Raw genomic sequence first — 21,069 nt, 5'->3', positions numbered from 1 at the left:
ATCTTATATGCAACCCTCTGCTTTCTACACTGCCATAGGAATTTCAGTATTCTCTTTTTGATCTCCACAAAGTGTGATTCCGTGAGTTCTATTGGTAGTGCCTGGTAGAGGTTTAGTACTCCTGGAAGGAGCATCATTTTGACTGCGTTGACTCTACCCAGCCAGGAGATCGTTAGCTTAGAACAGGCCTCCAGGTCCCCAAACACCTTGTGTAACGGGGGGTGGAGAGGGAGTTGAATTCGTATAGCTTACTCGGGTCTCTCGGTATCCTCACCCCCAGGTACCTTATCTCACTCTCTTCCACTGGGATACACAGGTTATTCCACCCACTAGCTGAGACCTCTGTATTCCCATGGAGCGGAAGGAGGGATGACTTTGTGACGATGACCTTAAATCCTGATACCTCCCTATATTCCTCCAGGGCTCTGAGCACCTACTGTATCGATTCCTTAATGTCCGACTGGTACAGTAGCACATTGTCCGCATACATACTAAGCTTATATGTCTGCTCCCCCACTTGGATCCCCTTTATCTGGTCGTCCTGTCATATTTTCTTTCCTAATGGCTCCACCGTCGGAGCGAATAATAGGGGTGATAGAGGACACCCCTGTCTGGTGCCCCTGCTGAGCTTAAATTCACTGGATTTGGAACCATTCACTACTATGCTGGCCATCGGTCCTGTATATACTGCCCCTATTGCTCGGCACATTCGATCCCCTACCTTGCATAATAATGCAAAGAAGAAGCCCCATTCCACCCTGTCAAAAGCTTTTTCAGCGTCCAAACATTTTAATGCCTGGTCTCTGGGGCTGCCCTGTGTGTGTTCTATGAGGTCTAGTGTCTTTCTGATAGCGTCTGGGCCTTGTCTGCCTGCTATGAACCTCATTTGGTCCATGTGCACTATACAGGGTAACGTCTGTTCAAACCTTGTTGCCAGGATTCTGGTAAATCTCTTCTCATCAACATTTAAGAGGGAGATTGGGCGATATAATGGGCACTGCGTTGGGTCTCTTCCCTCTTTTGGGATCACTGATATCGGTGCTTTGCTAAATGTTGGAGGTGCTTTCCCCGTGTCTAGGATGTGATTATAAAGTTTTGCCATATGCCGCTTCAAGATTCCTGCATGCTTTTTATAAAATCCTACGGTCTATCCATCCTTACCTGGGGCCTTACCATTCGGGAGGTGTGAGATTGCATCCTGAATTTCCTCCTCCGTGTTTGGGGACTCTAGGCGTTCTATCTCTGTTGTCTGTTAGCCTGGTCATATGCACTCCGCTCAGGTACGTTTCCACCTCACCCTCCCTGTTTATGGCTTCAGAGTCGTGTGGACTCTCCTAATACTGGGCACATTTTTCTGCCATGTTTTCTGGCCAGACCTTGTCCCCTCTCCCCCCCACCCCCTCTGTGTCGCCCAGTTTATTGACCCATCTCTCTGCATTTTGTGCTCGGATCCTAGCGGCCAGGAGTGCATCCGCTTTATGCCCCTTTTCATAATATTTCTGTCTCAAATACATACGTTACCAGAGTGTTTTTCCTCATACCCAGTGGTTTGAGCTCCGCCCTCTTGGGTAACAGTCCTTCCGTAATTCCATCCGTGTTCCCTTTTGTGCATTCACCTTCTCCTCCCCTTCCTGTACCTCTTTTCTAAGCCTGTCTTCTACCAGCCCTTTCTCTCTTTTCCTCCTTGCCTCTTCTCTGATCAGAGCACCCCTCCACGTGGCTTTCCCCGCATCCCAAACCACTTTGGTGCTCACCTCTCCTGTATCATTCCATTAAAAATTGTTTATCTCCTTTGCAAGCTGATCAGCAAATACCTGGTCTCCCCAAAATGACTCATTGCACCGCCATGAGCCGGTTGGCCTGTACAGGCCTGATATGTCCAGAGCCATTGTTACCATGCCATGATCCGTCCAACAGGCCTGATACCGCTCCCCATTATCCTTGCTCCCTGTTCCTTATTCACCAATAGGTAGTCAATCCTTGAATGTGTCTAATGGGGCGCTGAGTAGAACGTGTAACCATCCTCCCACTTGTGTTGACTCCATTCATCCACCAGGCCACGTCTCTCAATTGCCAATCCCAGGTGACCCAACCTATCCACTCTCGTGCCCCCCTGGGTCGCCTTTCCTCTTCCTATCCCATGTCTCATTAGCCCATGAGTTAAGGTCTCCTCCCAGTATATACAGGTCTGCCTCAATCTCGTGTATTTTGTCGCACGCTACCCCTAGGAAATTCTCTTGGCCCTGGTTAGGGGTGTATATCGCTGCCAGCAGGATCCTTGCTCCCTCCAAGGTGCCCTGTAGGATTAGCAGTCTCCCTTCTAACAAGTTTGTAGTCACACAATCCTGTAATCTGCATTGTCTATGCCGTATTATGCCAACATCCCCTTTTTTGGTTTCCCCGGATCCCCAATAGACCTGTCCTATCCCCCCTACCCTTAATGCCCTCTTCTCTCCCCATACTAGACGGGTCGCCTCTAGGAAGAGCACATCTAGCGAGGACTTCTCTCATTGTACAGGAATTCCGGATCTCTTCGTAGGTGAGTTGAGGCCTTTTACGTTGAATGTGCCCACCAGCGGACCCGCTCTCGTGTCACCTTTCCCCATGCGTCTGCTCTTCCCTCTTCTTTCCCCTTTCCCGGCTTCAGGTGTCATCCTTCCCACTTCCCCCTTGGTATGAAGAGCCCGCTCTGCCTGCTTCGAGTGTGCAGCCCCGGTGCCAGACCCCTTAACAGAACTAAAACTAAACTTTTTAACTCTGGAAGATTCCAACATGGTGAATTGAACTGTTTCTGGAGATGCCCCCTCTCTCACAAGGGGCCACTTTGGAGCAGACTAGGTTGCCCCCCCCCCCGTTAGCGACTAGTCCTTATGCTCGGCATCTGCCCTGTTTACAGTATCTGTGGGCCAGTTTACTCGCTGTGTGGGTACTCAAGCTGCCACCCGACCGTTACTTCTGCGTGGAGGATTGTTTACGGGGGGAGGGCCCATTGAGCCTCATGAACTTCCTCCCTGTATGAGCCCTCCTTCTCTGTGGGCCTGGGGTGTATCAGACCATTCCCTGCCTGTTGGTGTGGCTTGCAGGCTCCTTGGCTGTTTATCCATGTCCGCTGTAGGCTGTCTCAAGGCCTGTTCTGCCTCTTCAACTGACGTAAGTTTGTATTCCATCCCGTCCACTTCGAATTCTAGCGAGAAAGGATATCTCCATCTGTATCGGATTTCTTTCCCTCGTAGCCATGTTGTGAGGGGTCTACAGCTTCTGTGCCTTGCCAAGGTAAGATTCGACAGATCCTGTTATATGGTTACTTTGGAGCCATCGAATTCCACTTAGTGTTGTTTCGCCCTATTGAGGAGCTCCTGTCTGTCTTTATAGCTCAGAGAAAAGAAGCACAGTGAAGGTGGTGACCCTGTCTCTTGGTACTTTAATCTAGCGGCGGGTGTGCCTATATCGGAAGAGGTCACTTACTCAAAAAAACAAGGTTTCAATTTATACCTATGTTTATGGGGATGCAGACTATCCTGATGCACTCGTGTTGACCTACAATGCAAGTTATGAAACCGAACAAATATAACAAATATAATTTGTATTTAATTATCAAGAAAACATGTCTAAAAGTGACCTAAAAAAAGAACTTTGACTGAAACCTAGTAAAGCATAAACAAGGAACAGACAGTCTGATACAAAGCATTAAAATGTGGTGGGGTTAGTACGTGCGTTTGTGCCTCTTCTTAGACTACTATTCGAAAATGCACAAGGGTAGAGCACTCTTATTAACAGAACACTGCTCTATCGAGAGAGCAGCCTATTAGAAACCTTAGGCTCTTGTGATAGTCAGATATAGCTCAGCAATCTAGCCACTATTGAGAGAGGTCCTTCTCCGTAGGGCCTTCCACTCCTGTGGGCCCTCTCCAGGTGCACTGATTTGCCGCCTTCCGCCTTTAAGAGCTGGTTTATCAGACCCATGACCTTCTGTTCCACTTGTCCCAGGTTCCCTATTCTTTCAGCCCCAATATTCTTATTTTGTTGCGTCTCTCCCTATTTTCGAGATTGTCCATTTTGAATAGTATCTCTTCTTCCCTTTTCTCTAACTCAGTCATCCTTGCGTCTAATTTCATTTCTACCAGGTCAGTGTTCAGCTGATTGTGCTCGAGCCCTCCCACCTTGGCCTCCACGGAACTCATCCTGCCTGTTGGTTCTGCCAGAGAGGCCTGTATATCTCCTCGGAGGGCCTTGATCTCCGCCGAGATGAATCCTGAATCTTCTTTTGTGGAGAATTTGGACATGTCCCGTTGCCATTTGCTCTGCCAGGGGTTCTCCCTGCCACTCTGGTCTTCCCGGAGTTTCGAGTCTCTGATGTTCCTGCTTTGGTGCCAGCTGCCACGGGAGTGGCTGTATCCTTTTCACAGAGTGCTTCTTGCAGCTCTTGTATTCGGTGCCGGTTTTTATCCTTGTGTGGCACTACACTGTTGTTGCCGACTATGGTCTGTGTGCCTCAACTTTCTAGTACATGTCCCCCTCGGGTTTAGCGCATCTTGTTTATTTGCCGTGGCATGCTATTCTCCAGTCTTGACGTACTAAGTGTGACCGGGGGTCGTGTAGATCTGTGCTCCAGACGTCATGCTCTTGTGTGCGCTTTTCTCCCTGTGTCGAGCAACTCGAGGGGATTCTCCAATACAGTTGCAGTTCAGACAATCTTTCCGGATGCTTGCCGTGAGCTGCAAGTACAGCCTTGCTCCTATCTGGGGAGCCGCGGTATGTGAAGCGGGGCTTTTTCCTCCCTTAAGCCCCAGCACAGTCTGCTCCTGGCCTACTGTAGTTCACCAGCAGTCCAACTGTTCTCCCATTCCGCCTCTGTTGCCGTGGACTCGGTTCTTGCGTCCTGGTCGGGAGAACTGTCAATCCATCTCCTATGTCAATGTAGGGGCCCTGCTTCCTGTGGTTACCGAATCTGGTGTTGCCTTATTACTAGGACACTTGGGTCCCTTTCTGGTCCTGTGTCCCCCCCCCCCCCAACACTGTACTCCCTTTGAGGCCTCTTCTTTATCTGCGCACTCCTGTGGGCGTGACTTTGCACTCCAACTCTTAGGCAGCACCCAGCATGTGTCTGGGGGAGGGGGGAGCGAGCCTCAAATTGCTGTGCCCGTTTTATGTCTTCGGGGACCGCCCGTATCAGGGGCGACTTATAGGCCTGTCGGCATTGTCCTGCGCTCCTTACCCTCTGACGAGCTGTGCTGGATGCTCCTTGGTGGATCCAGGGACCCCTTGCTCCTGGTTATGTGGTCCCTCCAGGACGTGTCCCATGCTGGGTTAGGCTCGCGTCAGTCCGTCGGCAGGCCTTCCACAGCGTCTCTCCTTCTCTCACGGCAAGGGAGCATTCTTTCCCGCCACCAGGCGTACTCCCAGTGCTCACCTCTGGGATCCCCCGGGCCGCCAACTCCAGAGTGTGCCCACCTCAGATGCCACCTCTCCGCTCTCCCGGTTATGGAGCTGGCAATGGGCAGGGAGACCCTTTGTCTGTGGGTCGGTCACCTGGGGGTCCACACTGCTCCTTCTATTCCGCACTCGTCCTCTGCTCCTTATACGCGGTGTGCCTCCATGAGGTCCGTTCCCGGTCTCTTGTGATCTCAGGCCTTCCTGACGTATTACTCTGCTGCACACGCACTCCCATTTTCCGTCTCGTGTTGTGGTTTTCACACGTTCAAGGTGCCTAGTGGTCTCCATACTCGAACATTTTAATAGATAAAAGACTTGACCACTCGATAAGACAGCAAGCACACAGCCAAGCCTGAAATAAACCTAAACAAGAGTTTACCGCCTTGGGCCCTTTTGACAACTGGCGAACTTCCCATAAAATGGAAAAGGATTTTTCCTTTTTGCATGTTCAGAGTGTAAAACTGTACTGATTCTATTTTTGCTTCATGCTTATTTCTGGGGACCAGAACGGAGGCGATCATGGGGGAAATAATAATTGGACAATTGACCTATCAGTGTAAAATTAATTTTCACTACCTGATCCACACATCCTGATTCTGCATACTTCCCAGACAATTCTTCAAATATTCATTGGTACTGAAACGGCACCAGACTAGGGACTATTTTAAAGATAACCCCCTTGAAGACATATCATTCAATGTCACATGGACTCTTAACTTGGTAACCCGTAGGAAGTTCCTTGTCTTGGGCTCACACTAATCTGAAATTGAAAAATTGTTAGGACTACGATCTCTGGAAACTCCATATAAGTGCAAGGGATCCAATAAATTGCTGAAACGACTTACTGCAGTTAGGGACAGTTTAACACTGTAGCATGCAGCAGAGCAGAACACACATTACTGAACCTAAAATACATGTTTTGTGAAAAAGCTAACAAATCGCATAAATTGCTAGCCCACGCTCTTAAAACGAAACCGTCACAAGCTCATATAAGAACTCGTAAGAATGAAAAAGGAATGTCCATCCCGATGAAAAAACTAAACTCGAGTCTTTTCGAGAGTATTATAAGAAGCTTTACACAGCCTATGAACAAAACTAAAGTGATTACCACCGATATTTGGAAGGATCCTCATTATTTCATCTCACTAATGAGCAAAGGGATATGTTGGCTAGCCTGATAACAGCTGAAGAAATTGTACTGGTCATAAAATCCCTAAGAGTAAATAAAGCACCTGGACCTGATTGTATTATTGGTCACTTGTATAACGATTTCTGTAAACAACTCCTGAAATTTATGTCTGCATTAGCTTCCTAGCTTCAGGCAAGATTTTGTCAACTATGAGTGAGGCCGCTATCAACGTGATTTCAAGACTGTGTAAAGACCGGGAAATGTGTGTTCTACTGAAGGTTGATGAGAAACTCTGCGAAAATCCTGGCCCGTAGATTTGAACCTATACTGCCCAACCTTATTCATTCTGACCAAACAGGCTTGATAATGGACCAACTAACATTTGATAATATCAGGAAAATTATACGTTTGATGGAAAATGCCAAAAGATTCCCTGAGATCCCCGCGTTGCTCTTGGTACTCGATGCAAAGACTGCCTTTGACAGTTAACTGTGATTTTCTGTGGTCTGTACTCCAATATCAGGATTTTGTGATAATTGTATTAAATGGACCTACACCATCTTGGCGGAGCCTACATGGCCATGGTCAATGCAGGACCTTTGAAGCTATTCCATCTGGATAGAGGAACAAGACAGGGCTGCTCTCCACCCCCCTACTTTTTTAATTGGCTAGGGGGCTCTTTGCAAGAAGTGTAAAGGTGGATCCAGAAATACAGAGAAGTAATTTTGGAGTGACTAATACATGGGGGCCATGTTTGTGGATGACATGCTGTTATCCTTCAGAAACTCAGAACAATATAGCGTAACTTAGAAATGTATTGAAGTGGTGTACAGTTAGGTTGAACAGACAATGGTGAAACGTGGACACGGTTAGGGGGGCATCCCATTATTTCTGGGAAATCTCTGGCTACCCAAACTGTCGAGACCACATTCTCTGTTAACTCCGTAACCAGGGCGACACTGCAGACATGGTATAGTCTAGCAGTTCCTTTACAATTTACATTCTCTTCACCATTTACTCCATTTTATGACAATCCTGACTTTACTCCAATGCCCTCTCCTAATTGCTTTCCTTCGTGAAGCGATAATCGAGTCTGGTGTGTTATTGACCTATTTAAAAGCATAGCAATAGTCATTCACCAACTGTGAAAAGAACTTTTGCTTACATCGGGGAATCCATTGATAGACTTTCCATCGAATTACATTCCATCGAGGGATTTGCATCGAAAACATATGCACCGAATGCATGTTTTTAAAGGGTTCATTTTTGAGGAGGGAGTTTAAAGGGGTAAAAAAAGGGGTTGGGGCCCCATTAAAAAAAGAATAAAAAAATGAATTCGATGCAAATTTTTTCAATGCAAAGTTTTCGATGGAAAAGACCCTTGATGGAAAATATTCGATGCAAAGACCCTAAACCCCCCTTGGACATTCAGGACAAGAAGATTTACCCCTTGTTTTCCAATAAAGAAAAGCCAATTGGAATGAGAACGACGACAGTGATTCCAGCAGCCAAATTGATCATTGAGTCAAGGTGGAGAGATCCGGAGACTTGTCCTCAGCACCTATGTGCACTCAGTTTGCTTGACCTATAAATGAATAGCTAAAAACAAAACCAAGTCAGGGGAGGAAAAAGGGAGAAACTAAATGTGACATGCAGATCTATGCATCAAGAACTGATTCACGTCTTCAATCTCAGAAGTAGATGCAGTGGTAATTTCAGTACTATATCCCCATGTTACACTACCATTCGATGGGGTGAGTTTTGTCTTTTTGGACGGGGGAAGAGCGAGGGTGCAAAGGGTTGCGGGAGATGAAGGTTTACCTATCAGTGATCTTGTATTGATTTGTGATTGGCTGATCCCTGTTTGGCTATCTTAAAACCCAATAAAATGTTTCTCACAAAATCATCCTCAGTATGTCAAAGGAAAAAAGCCCTCAACGATAATTGTCACTATTGTCAGTATGAGAAGGAAACAATAGGCACCTTCATTCATGTTTTAAAGTTCCATTTTTAAACAATTGAGCTCTTAATGTGAAATTGCATTTTAATGAAATTGCCTGAAATGCATTTTTCTGTGTATATTCCACATATTTTATTGTACATTTATTTTTATATTTGTATCCTTTTTCTCGTTTTCAGACTAGCTTGACAAAGTTCTCAGACAGTCTACAAGAAATGATCAACTACCACACAGTAAGTGCAGCAAATTGAAGAATTCCTTAAATTAACCTATCTTGCCATGTACACCCTAGAGTATTTCTGGAACAGCTGACCATTTTTTTATTTCGTCCCGCCCATGTCTTCCCTTTCCTTGGCTTTGATCTGTTGCCACTGTCGCCATTTTCACATCATCTTTAAAAAAATGTATTTCTTGGACCTTTTCATCAGTTACTATGGAGCTAATTTTGCTCTGATACGCACATTGTCTCGGGTGTGTGGGGAGGGTGGGATTGCTTAGGTTTGCACTAAACCGGTTATCTCTGGTCAATTAACATCATTTGTACTACGGAGTGTAAAAGAGAAGTGTGAAGAAACAGCAGAAGTCTCCTGAATGAACACATGGCATTGCCCGCCACCCAGGCACAGATGAACGATGTCAAGGCACATTTCTATGCCATTGCCCAAGTCCTGAACGTGATTGCAGCCCTCGACTGCACACATGTTGCACTGGTTGCACCCCAGGACCATGAGGCAGCCTACAGGATCAGAAGCATCTCCATTCTTTCAATGTGCAGATGACCTGTAACCCAGACCTATCGCCCACCGCTGCGTCCGCTACCCAGGATCCACCCACGACTCCATGGTACTGCGCGACAGCACACTGCTAGCCCACATGGAGAGGTACCAAGGCCTACGCACATGGATAGTGGGTGAGAACAAATCCTGCCAGAAATGCATGCCAAAGTACACCAAATGTGTGGGGTGGGGTGGGGCAGACGCATTTGAATCCTTGCATGCTACCAGAAGACACAGCCAGCAACATCACAGCACCAGTTCCATGCGTGTGTAGCACACAAGGACACATGCACACATCCCCCACAACAGAACCCACAGAAGGTGATGGGCACACACTTGTGAATTCACCATTACATATGGAAACACAACAACCAAAATGCACCTTGTCTGTGTTGCAGTGCTGCTTCTCACCCTGACACCCGCGAGCAACCTCACCCAGGGCACCATACAGGAATGCTAAGTGAGATCAATGCAAAACCCATCCTCAAAACCACTGTAGATGAACAGGAAAATACACGACCATGAACATCCCAGTAAGAGCGACCCCTGAATGCCCATTTTGATGCATTCTAAATAAAAATAATGTGCCATGTAGCAAACGCTATACCAGCCACAACCCACTACTAATAAACATTGTCCATGAACAGGCAGACATGACGAGAGCCTCATCCTGACGTAACGGATACAGCACTGTTCCAATCAAACCCAGGGGGTGGTGCATGTTGAAAGTTGTCAACAAGGGACATGGTGCACACTGCAGTGCAAACCCGGGGCACATGAAGACACCATAATCAAAGGACAAGTTGAAACATGGCGTTACTTGTTCAGCATGAGTGTTACAAACATATTGATACACATAGTCCATCATACACTGCTGCAAGTCCATTAACACCAAGTGCATGCAAATGTAACCTGCCACAGAACACCTTGCTCATGGACATAGGTTGCATGTAGGGGTCAGATCATGCATGTCCCTAAAGATGATGGATGTATACCAATATGACATAGCATGTACCCATTGCACAAATAGATGACCATAGTGCATAGCGAATTGATACATATCCCTTGCACACCCAGTGAAGCAACCTAGGCCTAATGTACACATGTCGTCCCCTGCAGGTGATTCGTTATGCCTGCAGTTCACATGGCTGATGATCCCTGTGCGGAATCCACAAACTCCCGCAGAGCTGGCATATAACAATGCCCACAGTCATACCCGCATATGTGTGGAAAGGACATTTGGTTTGTTGAAGGCATGTTTCCGGTGCCTAGACTGTACAGGAGGGGCACAGATGTATGCGCCAGATAAAGTAGGGAAAATTGTACTCACCTGTGCCATGCTGCAAAACATCTGCTGCCGTAGGCCTTTGCCACTACCCCCTGATGCTGATGCGCAACAGGCAGGGGATGGGAGTGACGATGACCATGTGCCCATTGCTGGGGGGCCAATGCACACAAGGATGGGTTTAGGGGAGAGGAGGGGAGGGCAGGGGAGGTTGGCCAGATAGGCGTTGAATGACAATTTCTTTTGATTTGGTGGATGCCTACATGTCACGAAGATCACTTATCAAATAAACTGCACTTGAACACAATCATGAATGTCCAATCTTTCTGTCAAGTTTCAATGGGCTTTAATTAGCATGGCACAAATCCCCCTCCCCCCACCAACTCCTCAGCACACATTCCCACTTCCCCCCCACCAACTCCCCAGCAAACATTCCACCCTCCCCCCACCAACTCCCCAGCACACATTCCCCCCCCCCCCTCCCAAACACAGTGCATATTGATCCATGTGCCCGGCCCTCAGGCCAACAGTGCATTGTCCATCTAGGAAGGAAGTTTTCGCTTTCCATGTCCTCCACCTTCAGGTGAGTGCCGTTGTGAATGGCGCAGGGAACGACGCCTGGGTGAACCCTGTAGGGATACCTTGGTGGGGTTTGAGGTTGATGGCAGCGATACAGCCAACTGCAGCTGCTGGCGGAGGAGTTTATTGGCCTCATGCATCTGCTCTGCATGCACAGATTGCACCTCGTATAGTTCTGCCCAAACCATGTGAGAGCCGCAAGTACATCCCTCCACCACTTTACAGGTGCAGGCATTGTCCTGCGCCATGGTTTTTGCTGCCCCCGGATCGCAGTGCTGATGGTCTTTATGTGGCGGTTGTGTTGGACGGCCATGCCCTCGATACGCATCGGACGTGCCTCAGTCACGTCCTGGCGTGCCATGACTGCTGTTCCTGGAGCTGTGGCTCTGTTAGGTGTTGGGCTGATCGGCTTGGCAGGTCTACGCAGGGTAGTGGGGGTGCTGTTGGTGGGGCTGCCAGTAGGTGATGTGTGTGTGTGTGTGTGTGTGTGTGTGTGTGTGTGTGTGTGACGGCGGCATGCAGAAACATGGGGACTGTGACTTGGACTATGCACATGCTCTGTGGTCCCTTGGGGTGTGACCATTTGCTGCTCCGAACTTGTGAATTGGTGACAACACAGGTACACCATGCTGCTCCTCACAGGATGAGTTGCCGTCCTCTGGGGTGGTTGCACTGGTGGCAACCTCTACATCCTGTGAGACCCTGGTGGCTTTTGGCCGTGGAGGTCGTGAGACCCTGGTGGATTGGGGCCGTTGAGGTGGTGAGACCCTGCTGCAGTGGGGTGGGGTGTGTCCTCCGCCTTGGCTTATCGTGCCGGGCCCTTCACGGTGTGGTGGTGCTGGTGGAGGCGCGTTTGGGCAGACGTCGGGATGGGCCTGCCTCCTCTTCATCCACATTGCCCTCCGATGACGCCTGCGTGCCTGTAGGGTACATAGAGTATGGTATGAGGACAGGACAACTAAAATTAGTTTCATGCATTTCATGGTCTGCAGGGGGGTGAGAGGACAGTTTCTATCGTGCTGGGGCATAACCTGTTTGGTATGCACAATGTTTGTATTGCTGGGGCATACTACGTGGGAGGGGAACACAGTTCTGACTTGTTGAGATGGCATTTTCATGTCTCTGATGTGAATACACCGCTGGCATGCTGCTGTCAGTAAGGGGTGGTTGGTAATACACATCTGACGTTGCTGGGGGGGGGAGGGGGGTGTGTGTGTGTGTGTGTGTGTGTGTGTGTGTGTATATATATATATATATATATGGTGCTTACATTTGTACATTGGATGCACTGCTGACTAGTCTGGATACCTGGGGTCGCTTGGTTGCACTGGTACAAGGGTCCAGTTGTGGGTGGCTGTGGTAAGCCACACGCACTGCACCCACTCACAGTGCCCGGATGTCAGACATTCACACCGAAATGGACTGGTGGACCAGTCACAATGCTATTTGTATGGGGGGGTGACTCGCCTGCAACCTCCTGGGTCCAGTGCCTGCCTCTGCTCCTCCCACTCCTTCAATCAAAGTCATGTCGATGAGGGTGGTGGTGGTGGCCCTCCGCCAGTCGGCATGTGCTGGGCCAGGAGGCACTGGACAAGAACCCGCAGGTCTTTGAAGCGTTTGCAGCAGTCCTCTCCATCCCTGGGGACACAGCCCATCGCTGTCTGGCTGATGGATGTCCAGATCTGGGTGCGTCTCTGTGAGCCTGTCTTTTTCTGCTGTGGGACATAGAGCTCATCCTGGTGGGCCTCCACCAGTATTGCCAGTTCAGAGTCTTAAAACTTGGGTTTACACACCCTGTCCAGCGCAGACTTCCCCCTGACATGCTCCTGAGACATTTTCCAGTGATTTCGCGTGTGGATGGCTTCCAGAGGCTGTGATTTTTGGTGGATTGTGATTTCCAAAATGGATGCTGCTTTGTTTCTCCAGCATGGGATCTTTCATGGATTCACATGCTTAGAATATTCCCCGTCGTCAGGCTGGGAATCCTCGGTAAGTTATATTATATATGTCGTTTTGGGCTGTGCACGCCGGCGCCACTAGGACGTAGGGGTATATATAGCTCCGCCCCCGCGGCTCCCTCAGATTTCAACCGTCTTCCAAAGTGGTGGGATTACCTCGCGTATCTGCTATTTGGTTAGGTTGTTGTTTCTACTTCTGCAACTGTTTGTTCTTCTCAAGAGAATGTCTGGATAGGCGTTGTTTCGTCCGTGTGCTACGTCTGGCCTTAAGGAGGTGTACGAAGGGGATGGTCATATGGACTGCATTTTACTGCCTTCATCCTCACCAGACGGCGGACACTTGTGAAATCTGTCAGGGTTTCTCCCAGAAAACCCTCAAAGATCATAAAAGACGCCTGGTCGATTGGCTCAATGACGGAGCGGGTGCGTACCCGGCATCGGAGGTGGGCTCCACGGCCTCAAAAAGAAAGTCGGACCCCCCGACGAAGAAGGCACGTGCATCCAAAAAACGACCCTCAGAGAAACATTCGAAGGCCTCCTCCTCTTCACACAAGGCGCCGTCTTCTTCCTCCTCATCTAAAAAGGAGAGAAAAGAACCATCTAAATCCTCCTCAGGAGACCGTCATAAGTCTACCTTGAGTCGAGAGGCTGCTGCCAGCAAGTCGGCCCCAAAAGCGGCGGGAACACCTCAAGACCCTGCGCCACTGGCTTCGCCGACGACCCGCTCGTCGACGCCTGTGTCATCGGCGGCTCCTCCCACATGTCAGACTGCGGTAGGAAACATATCGTCAACGGTGGTCCCGTCGATGGGATGGCAACCGGAGGTTTTTGATCCGTCCCTCCGGAGGCCCTGCTTCAACCAGAGGCGACTTTCTCCATCTCGTCGGCTGACGAACGCGACGGTCGCGCGCCCAACCGATCTGGGTCTGTAGCCGACCAGCGCGATGTCGCTCTTGGGTTTGGGTTCCATCCCTACTACCTCGTCATTAATGAACCCCCAGGCGGTTCTGTCCTTGGAGGTGCTAAATACGCTACAGAAACTATTACAGCGGTTGGACACACAAATACCCCAGCCTGGGGCCCTGACACGGCTACAGTCTACGCCATTCGTCGACGAGCCGGGCCTGGCTCCTCGCTCGGCGACCAGGATTACGGCCGCTTCCCACGCGCCGGAAGATTGCCCTACCCTGCAAGAAGGAGAACTATAAGACTCTGACCGTGAGGGATCAGGTTCAGACATCTCACTATCCACCTGGTTGCATTACATGCCATGATGAGTAAGGCGTGTTCGGAGTTTGGCCTCGTCCCTGAAGAGGAGAAAAAGGATTGTTTTCTTTTTGATCATGTGGGCAAGAGAAGGAAATCCATATTCGCCATCCCGATTTTGGATCATGTCTGGCAAGAGGGCCTGAAGACCATGCGGCACCCGTTCTCTGAACCGGCAGTGAAAGGTCGTTTGGAGAAGGTCAAGGCTCCGGAATCGACTCCCAAGTGCCTGACGTCTCAACCTTCGCCGGAGTCGGTGGTATCGGCGGCGGCAGCGAGAAAGGCCAGGTCTCAACATAAATACACGACCCCTCCAGACAACGCGGCCAGGAGACAGGACGCTTTCGGCAAGAAGATGCTGTCCCTCGGCGCGACTACAGTTAAAGCAGCCAACTCCTTGGCGATTATGTCTAGGTATGACTGGGAAATGTGGCACCGACTGACTCCTATCTTGGAGCATTTGCCAGAGGAACATAGAAAGTCTGCAATGTTGCTAGTGCGGGAAGGAGAGGAGGCCTCCCAACCATGCTATAAACATTGCCGTCGACCTAGCCGAGTCCGGTTTTAAGCAAATCAATAATGGCGTAGTTCTACGTAGACAAGCCTGGCTCAAGTGCACTACGTTCAGACCGGAGGTGCAATATAAAGTCTTGGATATGCCGTGTGAAGGGGAGCAACTGTTCGGTGAAAACGTTGATGAGGCCTTGAAGGGCATGAAAGAGGATACCGACACGGCACGGTCACTCGGAGCCCTCGAGAGTGGTAGGAATTTTCTTTCTCCTTTCGTCCTTTCAGAGGGGCCTCTGGTAACTCCCGGTTTGGGTCATCTAGAGACCGGGGTTTCAGCAGACCCTCCTACTCGTCTCAAGGCTACAGGCGTGCGGCCCAATCTTCTCATAGAGGCAGAGATTACCAAACCTCCAGATGGCGGGGTGCCTACCCTTCGTCGACGAAAGATAAACAAACCAACAATGACCTGCTTCAGGGCGTCCTGGGGAGTCGAGTGTCTCGTCGCATCAACGAGTGAGAGCGCATAACATACCGATGGGTTTTGGACACAATTCATCTGGGCCACTCTCTACAGTTCAAGGGCAAGCCACCACACATTTCACCGGTGTTCTCGGCCCAGCCCCACCTTCAAATACTACTGCAGGAGGTGGCGCTTATGCTGCAGAAAGGGGCTATAGAACTGGTCCCGGTGGCAGAAAAAGGACAGGGAGTGTACTCCCGGTACTTTGTCGTTAAGAAACCAAATGGAAAATGGCGTCCCATTCTGGATCTACGAGCGCTCAACAAACTGCTCAAGAATTTAAAATTCAAAATGCTGACGCTTCAGGAGGTGATCCGATCGATACAACCCGGAGATTATTTGTCGTCGCTAGACCTTCAGGACGCATACTTCCATATCCCGATGTGTCGACGGCACAAAAGATTTCTGCGGTTCGTCGTTGGACAAACCCACTATCAGTTCAAGGTCCTCCCGTTCGGCCTAAAATCGCCCCCCAGGACGTTCACCAAATGTCTGGCTCCAATAGCAGCCTGGTTAAGAAAGGAAGGTCACCATGTGTACCCTTATTTGGACGATTGGCTAGTGAGGGGACTGTCTCCAGAAAGGGCACAAGAAAGCCTAGATGCCACCCTGTCCCTCCTGCAACGTTTGTGCTTCGCAGTGAACTTCGACAAGTCCTCGTTAAAGCCTTCAAGGACCTTGGTCTTTTTGGGGGCAGAGTTCCACACAGTCGGGACTGGTGAAGCCATCCCTCGAAAGGATTCACAGACTGCAACAAAAGGCATCGGAATGTGAGGTTGACACCAGAGTGTCAGTACGAAGGTACATGTCCCTGCTGGGGACCATGTCGTCCTGCATACCCTTGATAGACAACTGTCGCCTCTTCATGAGGCCTGTTCAGGAATTCTTGGCGGATCGATGGGCACAGAGTCGAGCACGCTGGTCGGACAAGTTGATCGTCAACGGCCAGCTCGTGCAGGTGCTTCAATGGTGGAGAATCCCCATACACCTAACGAAGGGAATGCCCTTACTGGAGCCTGTGTTCCAGAAGACAGTGGTTACGGATGCTTCTCTGACTGGGTGGGGAGCTCATCTGGACTCCTTACAGGTTCAGGGTCGTTGGTCATCAGAAGAGTCCTCCCTCCACATCAACCTGCTAGAGTTGAGGGCGGTGCGTTGGGCCCTAAAATCTTTTCTGCCACAGATGAAGGGCTCAGTGCTGAGAATCATGACAGACAACACGACAAGCATGTTTTATCTATGGAAGCAGGGAGGAACTCGCTCCAGGAGCCTGTTGACGGAAGCCCAGGAGATCTGGCATTGGGCCCTACAACACGACCTACATCTGTTGGCGTTCCACTTACCGGGAGTAAAAAATGTGCAAGCGGATGCTCTCAGCAGAGAGATGAATTGTGTACACGAATGGGAACTGAACGATCAGCAACTGCACCGTGTCTTCGCGGAATGGGGTCATCCGGCCCTCGATCTCTTTGCGACGAGAGACCACAAGAAATGCTCCCAATACGCGAGCAGGTGGCCACAACAAGACTCGCTAGGGGACGCATTCTCCTTCCCGTGGACGGGCAAGTTTCTGTATGCCTTCCCCCCCATTCCCTCTCATCCGTCAGACTCTGCAATGGATCCACAGATATCCTTGTCGGGTGATCCAGCTGGCCCCGTATTGGGCCAGACAAGTGTGGTTCTCTGATCTACTTCACCTCTCAGCAGCAGATCCAATGAGGTTCCAGAAGATCCCCAACCTTCTGTCTCAGGAGAAAGGGGCCGTTTGGCATCACGACCCGGACAAGCTCAGTCTGACGGCCTGGCTCCTGATTTTGCCGAGTTTGGCGCTTTAGCGATTCCAGCGGATTGCCGTCGTATTTTGCAAGCCTCAAGGGCACCTTCCACGAACATTTCATACACATACAAATGGAAAAGGTTCTGCATATGGTGCGCAGGTCAACCAGGTCTGGTCCCGCGAGCGATCACACGGGAACAACTCCTACCATACTTGTTGCTCCTGGCAAATAACGGGTTATCTGTTTCATCTATAAAGGTGCATCTAGCTGCCATCTCGAGATTTACTTGGAAGAGACACTCCACGCCACTGTTCAGTGACTGCCTAGTTAAACACTTCCTTAAAGGGTTATTTCGAACCTTTCCTCCCAAGAAGAAGTTTCCTCCGATCTGGAGTCTGAACCTGGTCCTGGCAGCCCTGATGAAACCCCCTTTTGAACCAATGTCATCGACATCATTAAAATTTTCGTCTTGGAAATTGGCTTTCCTGGTGGCCATTACATCTGCTCGTCGCCTGTCGGAAATACAAGCTCTAGTGATCGACCCTCCGTATTTGAGGTTTTTCAGTAATAAAGTCGTGCTGGCCACTAACCCGCATTTCATACCTAAAGTACCTTCCATGTTCCATAAACACGCGGCTATAGTGTTGCCTACATTCTTTCCAACACCGTCTTCAGTGGCAGAGAAGACTCTCCATACATTGGACGTGAAAAGAGCTTTGAAATTTTATCTCCATCGCACTCGAAGCTTCAGAGACACAAGACAACTCTTCGTAGCTTATGGTCCTGCGGCTAGGGGTAAAGCGATTTCAAAACAAGGACTATCCAGGTGGGTGTCTTCGGCCATTTCTTATTGTCATTCCAAGGCCGGAAAGCCACTAGACAAGCGTCCAAGGGCCCATTCGACGAGATCTACATCGTCGTCGACGGCTTTGTGGTCCGGAATGCCGCTGGGGGATATCTGCCAGGTGGGTTCCTGGTCAGTACCACATACGTTTACCCGACATTACTGTCTCGCACAGCAACATGCTGAAGATACACAGATGGGGCGGGCAGTACTACGTCACCTGTTCCAATAAGGTAAGCCCCTAGTGGGATTGCATCCTTCGGCAACTATGCATTAAAGTGTTGTGTCTTTTACAGTTAACATGCTATAATGTTGTGTTACAATAGTAAGTGGGCACTGTGCTTGTTGTGATGTTGGTTTGCATACACGCCTCCAATGTTGGGGGATACTGCTATACAATCTATTCTAAGCATGTGAATCCATGAAAGATCCAATGCTGGAGAAGGGCATAGTTTCTTACCTGTAACTCCATTTCTCCAGCATTGGTATCTTTCATGGATTCACATGCGCCCACCGGCCTCCCCTGAGCATGCAAACCAGAGATCCCCCATACTACTTTGGGGGCTGAAATCTGAGGGAGCCGCTGGAGCGGAGCTATATATACCCCTACGTCCTAGTGGCGCCGGCGTGCACGGCCCAAAACGACGTAGATAGGACACAAGTTTTGGAATTTTTCCTATGGAAAATGTCTATATAACTTACTGAGGATTCCCAGCCTGACGACGGGGAATATTCTAAGCATGTGAATCCATGAAAGATACCAATGCTGGAGAAATGGAGTTAAGGTAAGAAACTATTCCCTTCCCGTTCCGGTGGTGACGCATTTCCTGCGGCGCTATTAGCCCACCCTCAGAGCGCGGGATGTCGACAGTAACACAATGTATGCTGATTTTTCGGGTTTGCAGCCAGTTACCGCCGGACACTATTTGCGTTAACGCCAGGTCCGTGTCCTTGTGCCCGCAAACTCGTGATGGGACTTTGTGTGCACCACAAATCATGGCGTTAACGCAAATACCACTCGGCGGTATATGCACCCAGATACCGCCTAACTCGTGAAGAGGCTGATGGTCTTTCCTATGTTCATCCCATCACTAAAACTAAACAGTATAACTGGCCTAAATAAGTTGGTTTCACTGTACTTTGTCATCGGTTGTTTGGTTTGAGTCCCACCCAGTTCTCTCTCTGGTTTGTCTCTCTCTCTCAGGCCTCGATCTAATAATAATGTTAAAAGTTTAGTCCGTTGAGTCTTTTTATCATTGTGGAGAATGCTACTCGGGACCCCCGTGAAAACTCAATAGTTCAGAGGTCCTTTATATAAAAAGTGGTTGGTGTTCGATAGGTCTATTTACTTAATCCCCACAGTATGTCTCTGCTGTAGTCTAGTATGATCTTGCATCTTGTGCATCTTTGCTCGGCCTGAGCCATCTGGCTCGTTAGGCTGCTGGTTTCTGTACCTTTGTGCACCCCCTTCATAGGTACTTGTTATCAGCCCCTCGTAGCTGGTCTCTCTGGTGTTGGCATTCTTGCTTTGTAGATACCCCCCTCCGGGGTACTTGTAGGGGTACTTGTAATACCAGCCCTTCATAGGCTTGCTCATCTCTCTGGCTTTAGGATTCTTGTTTTGTAGTTGCCCCTTTCTGGGTTACGCGCAATATCCGCCCCTCCTAGGCTTGCTAGTGTCTCTGGCTTTAGGATTCTTGGTGTGTAGTCACCACCTTATGGAATACTGCAATATCTGCCCTATGTGGGCTCCTTTTATCTGATCTATGTTCCACGTGGGATATTTGCAATCTCTGCCCTTTGTGGCCTTCTGGTTTCACAGCTGCTTGGGATATTCTGACTGCCAATCTCCTGCTGGCTATTCTCATTCTCAGTATCAGTCTCTGAGGTTTGCCCGCCTCTCTGCCTTCTGGTTTTAGAGTCTTCCCCTTCTGGGATACTCAGTATCTGCCCCTCATAAGTTCCTTATTTTGATCTCATTCCCCCGTGGGTTATTTGTGATCCAATGTCCTCCCTAATCTGAATATTCTTACTGTCAAGCTCTTCTGGGTTATTCTCAATCTCAACCTTGTGTAGGCTATTCTCATTCTCAGCTCCTCGCATGCTTCTTCTGTGCTTTTTGCCCTCCTCTCGCTTCCTCTTGTATCAGCAGCACATACTCTGCTAGATACCAGAAGTAATCCAAAACGAAGCTTAGACCAGGCAAGAAGTAACGCCATTTATTACAGCTGCGCAAGCAAAAATCAAACTGCACAGTGGAACAGAATTGATTGAGAGCTGACCACACCGCCCACTGCGGTCACAATTTTTATGCAGTTAGAACATTATTTGCATAGCGAGAAACAGTTGCTGTTAGTGTTTCGAGTTATTGAACATCCTACTAAGCTGATTGGTGGGACTTCATCAGTCCCCTATAGCTGGACATATGTTGAAGATGATTGGAACAAAACATTTGTGACTCTCTCCTTGTTAATCACCTCCCCTGTGACGCCACATTCCTTCCAGCTCCACCCCATCAGTTAATTCTAATGTGTAATACGTAATCGTGCTGCCCTCCGGAACTTTGTTTTTCTTGTGTGCACTGAGCAATGGCAGACAGACATCCTAAGCTGGTGGAAAGGGAGACATTCAAACGGCATCCGATTAATGAGGGGCCTCGTGGACATCGAGGACATAATATACTTGCTGCCTTTCGGGAACACCAAAACTCCCCTTCTGATTGGCTCTTCACAGATCAACCCTTCATCACACAGCCTTCTTCCAAGGCCCACCTGCCAAAGGGCAATTTGAAACTGCTGATCGTGCTACGAGTGGGCCATCCTGAACATTTTCTTGTACATTTTAATTCCCCCTGGTCTCAGCGAGCACCAGTGAGCCTGGCCCGTCGACCTTGTATGTATCGGCTGGTTCCATTCCCAGTGATTGCTGTCCCCTGGGAACCGCCATCTTGCATTGTTCTTCCAGCACCCTGCTGCCTTAGGGTGTTCGCACATATTTTATGTGGACTGCCATGTCTGTTTAACCCATGTGA

General features: G+C 49.2%; 1 protein-coding gene across 4 annotated transcripts in view; it reads left to right on the top strand.

The window, feature by feature from the left end:
- ACAP2 (ArfGAP with coiled-coil, ankyrin repeat and PH domains 2) overlaps positions 1-21,069 on the top strand; it is a 1,585,345-nt gene that overhangs the window by 302,801 nt on the left and 1,261,475 nt on the right. For all 4 annotated transcript variants that reach the window (XM_069618585.1, XM_069618583.1, XM_069618582.1 and 1 more), the window contains exon 4: positions 8,702-8,755. In XM_069618585.1, the coding sequence (XP_069474686.1) occupies positions 8,702-8,755 (54 nt within the window). The remainder of the gene's footprint in view (positions 1-8,701; positions 8,756-21,069) is intronic.

This window comes from Ambystoma mexicanum, chromosome 10, assembly GCF_040938575.1.
Source record: "Ambystoma mexicanum isolate Mex_15411 chromosome 10, UKY_AmexF1_1, whole genome shotgun sequence".
Classification (NCBI taxonomy): domain Eukaryota; kingdom Metazoa; phylum Chordata; class Amphibia; order Caudata; family Ambystomatidae; genus Ambystoma; species Ambystoma mexicanum.
The sequence above is the reverse complement of the archived record's forward strand: the minus strand, read 5'-3'. Positions and strand labels throughout refer to the sequence as shown.